Source organism: Amphibalanus amphitrite, unplaced genomic scaffold, assembly GCF_019059575.1.
Source record: "Amphibalanus amphitrite isolate SeventyFive unplaced genomic scaffold, NRLGWU_Aamphi_draft 001853F_arrow, whole genome shotgun sequence".
Lineage (NCBI taxonomy): Eukaryota > Metazoa > Arthropoda > Thecostraca > Balanomorpha > Balanidae > Amphibalanus > Amphibalanus amphitrite.
Window position 1 is genome coordinate 93,849 of NW_024883346.1, and position 9,843 is coordinate 103,691.

General features: G+C 50.9%; 3 protein-coding genes across 4 annotated transcripts in view; 2 read left to right on the plus strand and 1 right to left on the minus strand.

Moving 5' to 3' along the window:
- Positions 1-1,107, plus strand: part of LOC122375493 (neurogenic locus notch homolog protein 2-like) — a 60,146-nt gene extending 59,039 nt beyond the window's left edge. The window contains exon 23 of one of the 2 annotated variants that reach the window (XM_043354903.1): positions 208-1,107. In XM_043354903.1, coding sequence (XP_043210838.1) covers positions 208-286 — 79 coding nt within the window. In that variant the 3' untranslated portion in view covers positions 287-1,107. The remainder of the gene's footprint in view (positions 1-207) is intronic. The other variant, XM_043354905.1, reaches the window with a different exon arrangement.
- On the plus strand, positions 1,097-4,997 carry LOC122375496. Its single transcript, XM_043354908.1, has 7 exons — positions 1,097-1,390; positions 1,713-1,857; positions 2,179-2,254; positions 2,556-2,758; positions 3,080-3,160; positions 3,450-3,541; positions 4,492-4,997. The coding sequence occupies exons 1-7, from the start codon at positions 1,370-1,372 to the stop codon at positions 4,810-4,812; spliced, it is 939 nt and encodes a 312-aa protein (XP_043210843.1). The 5' UTR covers positions 1,097-1,369; the 3' UTR covers positions 4,813-4,997.
- A 239-nt stretch (positions 4,998-5,236) lies between these two features.
- Positions 5,237-8,420, minus strand: LOC122375491. Its single transcript, XM_043354901.1, has 2 exons — positions 8,295-8,420; positions 5,237-7,819 (listed from the first exon to the last, which is right to left on the minus strand). The coding sequence occupies exons 1-2, from the start codon at positions 8,395-8,397 to the stop codon at positions 6,456-6,458; spliced, it is 1,467 nt and encodes a 488-aa protein (XP_043210836.1). The 5' UTR covers positions 8,398-8,420; the 3' UTR covers positions 5,237-6,455.
- Positions 8,421-9,843: the final 1,423 nt, after the last annotated feature.

The window sequence follows — 9,843 nt, forward strand, 5'->3', positions numbered from 1 at the left end:
TTGCCATCGAAGTAGCCCGTGATGTTGATGCAAATTGGTTGAAAGTTTTTTATTCATGTGCCGGGAAAGTGGTAGTTCTTGGTCTTCTACATTCAGGTATTGCCTCCTCTGTCTGAATCATTCCAAAGGTGCTCTATCTTATCTCGCTTTCTTGGCTGTAGGTGCGAGTGAAGTCCTAATAATTGATAATCGCTCTTGTTCTTCCAGTGACGATACAATCTTCATGGAGGACGAGAAATTGGAGCTGGCAGTGATAGCTAAGCAAAACCCAAAGAAGTTCTTTTAAACATGAATCGTGGAAGCGTAATGTGTTAGTAGCGTAAGACATGTGTTCGCGTACCTATATTTATTAGTCCGACATTGCACCCTACCTTGAACTTATTTGTATGTTTCTGTGAATTGTCATATGCATGTATTTCGCTTGTGCTTGGCTTTCGAGACTTTCAGTTCGCACCGGCACCTTTGGCGTTTTACTTCCCACCTGTCTTTTTATTAGCCATTGGATTGTCGGGCATTTCCGTGGGTGTTTTATGGAATATGAATGCTTGAATATTGAACGGGACAAGTGGTAAGCACACATGACTTCTGTGATGTAACCGAGATTTGTGTGCGAGGAAGAGAGGCTCGTGGAATGCTGCATGTGTGAGTTGTCATACGCTAGACGAAGTTACCAGCCATTGTCACTGTAGGTAGTTGCTTTGTGGTGATAGCGTTGAATCAGAACGTGTGCCGTTTTTAAAACCGATATACGTATGCCAACTTGTCACTGGATGCATAGATACTATGAAGGTATGGGTGTCGTATGTCTCAACTGCTGGTTGCCTTGAAGGCTTGATGAAACTTTTAATTGTATAATTGAAATTACATCGATGCATAGAATTGTGTTGATTTTGTGAGGATGACTTCCACTGTCGTTCTCATTTTTTTAAATATCTCCCGTCGTTCGGGACACCATGCCATCATGCTCACACCGACTCAGCGTCCCTCCCCTCCCCCTCCCTCCCTCCTCCCCTCCCTGCTGTCACTCAAACGGGCGCAAAGGGCGTCAGAAATTCACCGTCCGTAACCTTTACGTTACCGATCAATACACTGTTACACGTCACCAGCCCAAACGGTGGCACGCTGTGGGGATAGGGAACTGCAGGGGTTAGCGGGGACCGTGTCCGTCAGTTAACGACACGTGGTGTTGAGAACCGCCTGCGATTCCCGCGTTATCGCGATTGGAGGGTGTTGAGAGGAGGGCGTATCCCGACGAGGATAAAGTGACTAAAATTAGGTGGTGTGCATTCCCCAAGCCTGTGCTTGTGTTGAGGGAAGGGTCAGTGATTTTGTCATAAGTAAAGTCTGTGACCAGTTGAAGGATCTCAACATGTGGATAATGCTAATAATGGTAAGTACCCCTGCTCCACAAGTCATCAAGCTAAACAAGCTTCATCTACTATGGCGTTGCACTTTGTCGTTACTTAAGCCTGTCTTTGTGAAGGGAATGCACAATTCGGGATTTTCTCTTACTCTCTGGATTCCCATTTTCATGATCTGTGTCAGTTCAGTATCGTAATATTTTTCTTTGCTTACACGAAATGCTCATTTTTATATTTGACCTATATAAAAGTTGTATGAATTAAGTATGCCGCATGATAATAATGCCCTCGTAATATTACGAGCTCTCGTGGCCCTATTCTGCGTCACTGACTATTTTAACCGTTTGTTAGGTGTCGTTTGCGGTGTCATCGCAATGCTCCGGTCTGGTAACACTCGAGGGCCGACACCCGCTGGTGTCACCCACGGCGTGTCACGCCTTTGGGCCGCAGGCCGTCCTCGAGGCCCTCAAGCAGAAGGTGGACGTCGTCAACGCTGGTTAGTCACACAAATGGGCTCATTATTTTTGGAAGAGAGTATTATTAGTAAATTAGACATCGATGGGTGTATCAGCATTGACAAAATGATACGACACAACTAAATTTAGAAACCCTTTATCACGGCACTCAATGAAAACTGAATTGCTATTCGTTGATCAGCGACGTGCGTTTCTCGGTGAGCCTTTGATACGGGTATTTGACGGGCCTTTGATACGGTTACGGTAAGAACCTGGGACGCATATTTAATTGTATCATTCCAAGATGTACTTTTTCATTTTGTTGTGGTCGACTAGCTCTAATCTGAAATGTTTCTTTGCAGGGCAGCAAGATAAATATCACAAAATACTCAGATACCTAACAGAAGCTCCGACGCTGCTTGATGACTACTACAAGGGGTAATGTGCCATTGGTTTCATCATGTTCAGTGTCAACTGTCACGCTCGTATTTTGAAAATTGACGCTGCTCTTTTTAAGTTGAACATACTCGTGTCTACATAAGCAGTGATTTCTCAAATAGCTTAACCCGAGACAAAGTTCTACCGATTGTGAAATATGATTATCCGACTTCATCTGTCTTATTGCTGCTTATGATTCCATGCTCCCATCTTGCAATCGTAAACTCGCTTTCGAAAGCTCATTCATAAAGCTTATTTTTCAATATCAACCTCTCAATGACGCCATCTCTCCTTCCCTCAGTCCCAGCAACACCCTGCCTGCGGAGAATGACGCCGCTCTCTCACGGCTGGAGAACTCGCTCCGTCGGCGCCTGGAGGCTCTGAGGCTGGACGTGCTGCTTCCCTGGGCGCGTCTGATGCAGGTTCAGGAGCTGGCTGATGTCAGGGGACCCCGGCAGGCGGCCAACAGGGCTGCCCTCTACACCAACCTGCGGCTGACGCTCAGTGAGTGGCGCTCCGGTCCGGCGGTTCCGGGGAGGGATTGGGTGGTACGTGCTGCCATCTGTGGGGTGACGCTGCAGGCTGACGGATGTTCATGACTATTTTACGACGATTCACATAAGTGTTTGCCGCTTGTCGCTGTCTCATGCCGACACATTCGCCTTCAAACGTTCTTTGCAGGGGCCACAAATGAATACGGTTTTGCGATTTTCCGGGACGATTTTAGAAACAAAAAGAAGAAACAACTTTCTTCCCCCGGTATGCGTGAGCGCATGCTACCCTGTGCTTCCTCAGGCATTGACACGGAAACTGTTTTGTTTTCAGATGACACCGAATTTGTGGAGCAAGCTGTGGTCGACAACGTATCGGGGCTTGTGGAAGAATTCAGACAGCTCTTTTTGATGTGTAAGCTGCTATATCTATTATCTAGCTACACAGGAATCGAATCGATGAATGGGTTCCTAAAGATGCGTAGAATGTGGATTGATCACATTTAATGTCATCAAGTGTATTCACGATTTAATTGATAGTTCATTTTTTACATTTCTTGAAAACGCTCGGACTCAATTTGATTCGATAAATAAAAAAAGATGTTTTTGATTGGTTACAAAGCGATGGACTTTGGAGAGCTAAATTGTCGCTTTTATGCACCTTGCATGAACGATATCATCTGTGAATATTGTATCATTTTCAGATAAGGATATCATGGCGTCGTGGCTGTCCTCGACATGGATGTCGGATACCCCGGCACAGAAACAGGAGACGCTCAACAACATCTTAAACGAAGTACGTACTTCCCACTTCTTCCCCCGATTCCACTAATCCGTGAGATAAAATAATGAAAATGAATTTAATCCCTGATCAAATCGAAGTGCGGCCGGCAAGTCAAACGCCCAACGGGCACTAATCTTATCTTTCTCCCAACCATATTTCATCCCGCACCCAGCACGCAACGGCGCCGGTGTCTTGTGCGCTCGTTCGATTATCAATTAGCTCACGGCATGTTGACCTGCAGTTGACCTCTGGCTGGTACGGTGCACTGCACGGAGCTGTTTGCAGTGACTGCTCGGACGTGGGAACAGGGTGTGTCGGACCTGGGTTCGGCCCCGCCGGCCCGGGGCACCTCACTCCCATCCGGTGGGGTCCTAGAGGTGGATAGTGACCTGCGTGGGCGGGCGGCCGTTAAGCTGTCGTGCTGTCGGTCATTCTGCGCCCTTAGGTCGACAGACAGCGGACATGCTTCTCGTGACCAGTCCGAGCTGTAATGACCGATAGACACTGACCGGGGAGCTTTGGCCAATCCTCTCGCCCTAACCGCCCTTCTTGTCCAGACAAGAGGCGAGGAGGGTGGGGTTGCCCACCCTGCCGCTAGTCTTGTCTGTCTCAACGGGGAGTACAAGAGGGGCGGGCCGCGTTAAAGGTCCGGGCGGGAGACGGAAGGGAGAAATCGTTACTTCACTGTCGAACAATGCTGACCAGTCGGTGCCGGGGTCAGTGACATAGCGGGGTGGGGTAGAAGCAAGGGTCCCACCCTCGGACATACCAGGTGTTCGGAGCAGGGGTTCTACGATCTACTGCTGTGAATATGTGACCTATTCTGATGAAATAAGTGATCAATTACTGATTGATTTCGTGCTTAAGTCATGGGAATTATTGCTGACCATCGGTTTGTTCAAGGCATCACTGCTTAGTTTTGACAACCTCGACGTTTAAGACACATTTTTCTCACGTTTCAGGATTTCCCTGCTATGCTTGGAAAGCCTCTCTTCTATTTCTTCGAAGACAAAAACTTGGACATCTACTACCCATATCCCTGTGGCTATGAAGAGGTTTTCGAGATATTCCGAAAGCTGCGATCAGTGGCTAATAAGGTAGAGTCGACTTCCGGGGACGATGCCAAGTGGAAGGTCCTGCTGGAACAGTTGCCGAAGAACGTCAAACCGGATCCTCCGGCGCCAATGACGCAGGCGCAGCTGGACATGGAGGAGGAGTTGCTGGCCGTCCACATGATCGACATGCTGACTGGATACCCGAGACAAAGAAGCAAAAAGTACTAGGGCTGTGATATGATATGTGCAGTAGCGTAATTGTTCGCTTGTGGCTGGAAAGTCGTTAAACGGCGTGATTTTTTTGTGTTGAAGAAGGTTTCGAATATAGTTTTAGGTTCAAAATATGCTCTGTAAAATAACATGTGCCTGAGCATTCCGTTCTTGGGGAGAAAAAAAATGCATTTCTTTGAACGTGCTGTTAAGTGCAACTACAGAAATCGATAACGCCCTTGAGCAGACATCTCGTCAAAAATCCGTCAACCCTCTTTTTTCGCCCATTGCCAATCTGATAGGCAACGATGGTGGTTATCGTCTGGTGATCCTAGAATATTAAATGCATCCTCTTGGATAAATTGTCGACTCCGTTGCCCCAGCCGATATTTCCCAAAGACCAAGACCGATATTTCCTTAGTACCTCTTCCAACATACGTTCACCAGGTTATTGTTTATTACGCGTCAATAAATAGTTAAGTAAGAACAGACAACAGGAGAAACATCGAATCGCGCAGAAAACCTGACAATAACAGACAACAAAATGTCCAACGAGTAACAGCGAAGGGACAAGAATGTGGCATTTCCTAGGTTTCGCTCAGTTAGTGCGCCAGATAATGCCTACTGATTGGTGAAGCACGCAGTATGCCAGGCTCTGTCAGCTTGGATGTAAAGCAAACAATTGAGCAAATTATCAGAGTCCTTCACACATCGAGCGCGTCACGCCACAGGGTTCTCGTCACCAAAACAAAATGGCGCCCGAATCGTCTCTTGGCAGAACGCCAACCGTGGACGGACAATACATATCCACGTCAAGTCACGCCGGGTCCACCGTTATAACAATCACACATACACAATGTCGTAATAACATAATAAATAACATTGAATCATAAATATCGCAAAATAGACCTAAGATGAGTATATTATCTTCTTCTGAGTCGTTGGGAATTTAGCAAGCATTGCAACTTTGACGAGCAATACGAGTAGCCGAAGATAGACTATTACCCTAGTAATTTGCTATCGAAACGCATCCAGGTTTTCCAATGCTTTTACATGATCAAAGCTCACAAAGCCTACAGTCTACACGAATCACATATGCTCAAATCGTTCACTTGCATGCGATGTCACTCAACCTAGATTAGTCCTTGCGGCTACTACCCTTTCCCAAAGGCATCCTGAAGCAATGTTCACAGAACGTTCAACATTACCCGAGCCTTTAGGCGCTGATTGGCTAAAACAAGCGGGGTGGGCTTGTCCTAGCCAATCAGCGAGTGAGCAGGCCACTTTGTCCTCCACTTAGATGTTCGCTTTCTAGCTGCGAACACTTGTAGAATGTTTCAGTCTGTCACGTCACTGGCGTTGGTCTCTCACGCGGCGGGCAAGGTGGCATTTCAAACCACGCTGCAGTGGTCTCGGCATAGTCTCTACGCAGGACGCTCATCACGTTTGTTAGAGACGCTGCGAGAGAGCCACATCCACAGTTTCCGCAGAGGAGGCCTGCGCGGGCCGCTAGTACGCCACCGCTCTGCGCGTGAGCGTCTCTGGCCTCTCAGCCTCCTCCGCCAGGAGCGAGAGCTGCAGGAGGGTAGGTGGCGCTGCGGTTAAAGTCCACGAGCGTCTCCGCGCACGTGTCGTTTTAGAACGTCAGCGTCAACACCCACTCATTGCGCCGGATGGAAGCGCTGCCGGAGGAAGTGCACCATGCTCCAGTCGCGGAGCGGCACCGCCGCCGGCTGCCGGTTCGAGTCCTTCTGCATCTGTCGGTGCTGGCAGAGGAAGCCAGCCACCAGCACCGAGATAACGGCGCACATAGCCAGCAGCACAAACAGCGCCGAGAAGCCGGCCGCCGGCAGACAGATGCCGTACACAATGTCGTCCCGGATCTGACCCTGGAAGATGGTCACTCGTTGGTTGTCCTCGTAGGTCGGCTCGAACTGGAGGTCATTCTCAGAGATAACCTCGAGCAGCGATCCGACGCCGATGTCGGTCGCCTTCGCCTCTGGCTCGTCCACGACGAAGCGTTTCCGTCGGATCTTGAGCTGCCGTGGTCCCCAGGGGAACTCGGAGCGGTCGATGCCGCCCAGACCGGCGTCTGAGGTCTGCTCTCCGTCACCGGTGGCGCCTGAGGCGGCATGACGTCCGTCTGTCTCGAAGGGCACTGGGATCGCCTCGGGTTTGCCGATGACGTCCTGGGTGCTGGGAGCGTACAGCACCGGCTGGAGATGTTCCGGCAGCTGCGGCAGCTCTTCCGGCATGTTCTGGCGGTTGACGCCTCCGCGAGGGGGCAGAGGCAGCGGGATAGCGCGGATCGTCTGACCGCTGCCGGCGGGACGAGCCAGGTCGACACGCTTGTGGAGCGGCCGGCGCGGTCCCGGACGTCTCCGCTGCTGCTGCGGCCGACGGCGGCGCGGAGGTGCGCGGAACTTGGGTCCTGGCCGCGCGGCTGGCTGCGGTACGGCCAAGACCGGCTCGTCGGCGGCCGGCGGAGGAGGGGAGTAGTTCTCCAAGTCCTGGGCGGCGGCCGGAGCGCTCTGCTGGAGCTGCTCGGCGACTGGCGCTGACGGTGAGTCGTAATCTTCGGCCAGCTCAGCCTGCACCACCACCGGTGCCTGCTCCTCGGCACTCGGTGCCGCCTCGTCCAGCGAGTTTGACACCACAGGAGAGTACTGAGAGGCGGCGGGCAGACCACCCTCCTCGTACCCACGCGCCTCGGGGGCCGCGTACTGGGCAGAAACTGCAGAAGGAGCAGCGTAACCTCCGGCCACAGCCTTCTGGCAGTGGTCCGGGCACCCGTAGCGGCAGATCTCGACCTTGCACTTGAGGTGGACGTACATGCTGTCGGGGAACTTGAAGGCGTGGAAGTGGGCGTACGTGATGACTGTGGATCGGCCGTCGTTGCTGCGTAGTTTCATGAACTTGCTGATCATCTTTGGGCGCAGCACGCAGCCGTTCTCGTCAGAGAGGTAGATGGGACGACCCTTCCCGTCAGAGGCCTCACACTCCTTCACTCGCATGTCGAACTCGGCTGCGGAGAAAGGTTGGCGTTAGATGGTAGAACTAGAGCTAATAAAACTGTAATGTGGGGTGCACGATGTTCCATGCACCAGATCTGATGCAGGCTGAACGATCGCCTATTGATGATTTAATTTACGGTTGAGTGTTCACGTTTACCATTGACGAATGTCTGAGGGAAATCATGTGCCCATATACCGTGACGTAACATCAATAATAGCCGACTCACATCAACGTTCAACCGTTCCAACTCCCTCTACGACAATTGAAACTGACCCGTAATAACCTCCGCTTCAAAACAATCACATTAACTTACGACCTCCTGGGCTTCAAAGCAAACATGATCTTCTCCAATTAACCGAGATGGCTTTTCACGATGAGCTCAACGCACGCTATACATTAGACGCCAACGCATTCCCCGGACTCCCCACACTCCTCTGCCTCACAGCCCACGTATGAGATTCCACATTCATCTCAGTTCGTCTTACCGTTTGGATCATTGATAGCCACAACCATGGTCAGTGTGGATCCTAGCGGCACAATGCCGGTCACAGGGCTGGCCCAGGGTCCTTTGCCATCCTGGATCTCCATCCAGCAGTCAACATTGTCTCCTGCGGCAGACAGAGAGGGACGGATGCTTGTCAGAATAGTGAGCACATCGCATACCAGCACCACAGGCTCGCTGCCGCGGGGTTGAGTCGTCACATGCTGCGGCGGCGTAAACAAAACTGTAAAACAGACAGTGCGTCGGTACCGTGAGAGGATAACGACGCACACCGTCCCTAAATTGAATCTGACTGTAAAAGACGCGGCGACGTCTGATTAAAGCTTTCACCGAGGCTGTTCTGACGAAGTGCGGGGACGCTTCCAGTTGTGCATTAGAGCACTTAGCGAGGACGACAGAAAAGACGGACATTAAACTGGGATTCATGCCGTCATACCGCTTGGATTCGCCTGCCGCCTCCACTCCACTAAACACAAATAATGAAAAGCAACAAACATGAAGTCAACACACGAGACAGGCAGATAAACGAATACCATTATCGGCTTATGCAAATCAGGAATCAGCCAGTATCTCGGGCTTATGAAGATGACGTCCGGTTGGGTTGCACCGTTCTGGGTCACCGCTCTGCGTCCCCTGGTACGGTCCCGGGACGGGGTGGTACGGGGAAGAAATGGGCTCCTCAGAGGCTGCGAGACTCGTGACCCCGTGGTGCTCTCTGCGCCCGGTGAAGCGACACCGATGACCTACTGTCCCAGCGGCAGCGGTCAGGCGCTGGCTTATCCGTCGGAGATTATGAGGGCGCTCGTTAGTCATGTGATAAGTCACAAGTAAGCTTAGGTATCGTAAAACGCACTTATTAATTTTTGATTTTCGATAAATAGATAAAATATTATATTAAGAATATTATCATTTACTGTTGGGCCGGTGACTTACGCCACTGCAGTGGCGTAAGTCACCGTAGCAGTGCACTGCTACAACTGGAAAACCGCTCGTGAACCAGTTATAACGTCTTCATCACGCGCGGCGCGGCGCGTCATCTGTCGTCTGCGGCGGCGGCGGCGCGCGGACCGCGTCGTTTTGGTCGCCGGCGCGCCGTTACTCGCCGTTCGGAGCGGTAACGGGCCGTCAGTGGACAGCTGTGGACGCTGACCGCGCGTCGGCGTCGGCCCGACATCGGTCCACCGTCAGCCACCTGACACCGCAGTGTCGCGGCGCTACGCTACCGACGTGGTCCAACACACAGGAGCAACGGGGAGCCAACTCAGCTCGGACATTGTGTGGGAGAACGGGGAAGGAAGGTTTTTATATAAAAAATGTAGGGTCTTGTCGCATACTTCTTCTTTTTTTGCTGCTCATCAGTGTTGTGCTTTCACTCTTACGTTTCCCAAGTGTTATGTTTTTTTTATTGAAGGTGAATCATTTCCAACTAACCCTCATCCCAACTGGACGAGTTCAACTTCCGCTAGCGCTACAGCTCTCCTTCCGTGTCGCCTACTCGGACCTCATGGTAGATAACAGCACTTCTTTTTAGA

What these genes read in the sequence shown, in the direction of transcription:
- LOC122375496 (XM_043354908.1), top strand. Translation starts at nt 1,370, where the DNA reads ATGTGGATAATGCTAATAATG. An exon ending in TGTGGATAATGCTAATAATG is followed by an intron (nt 1,391 to 1,712) that starts GTAAGTACCCCT and finishes ACCGTTTGTTAG; the next exon opens with GTGTCGTTTGCGGTGTCATC. An exon ending in CAGACAGCTCTTTTTGATGT is followed by an intron (nt 3,161 to 3,449) that starts GTAAGCTGCTAT and finishes TATCATTTTCAG; the next exon opens with ATAAGGATATCATGGCGTCG.
- LOC122375491 (XM_043354901.1), bottom strand. Translation starts at nt 8,397, where the DNA reads ATGGAGATCCAGGATGGCAAAGGACCCTGGGCCAGCCCTGTGACCGGC. An exon ending in GGCTATCAATGATCCAAACG is followed by an intron (nt 7,820 to 8,294) that starts GTAAGACGAACT and finishes CTTTCTCCGCAG; the next exon opens with CCGAGTTCGACATGCGAGTG.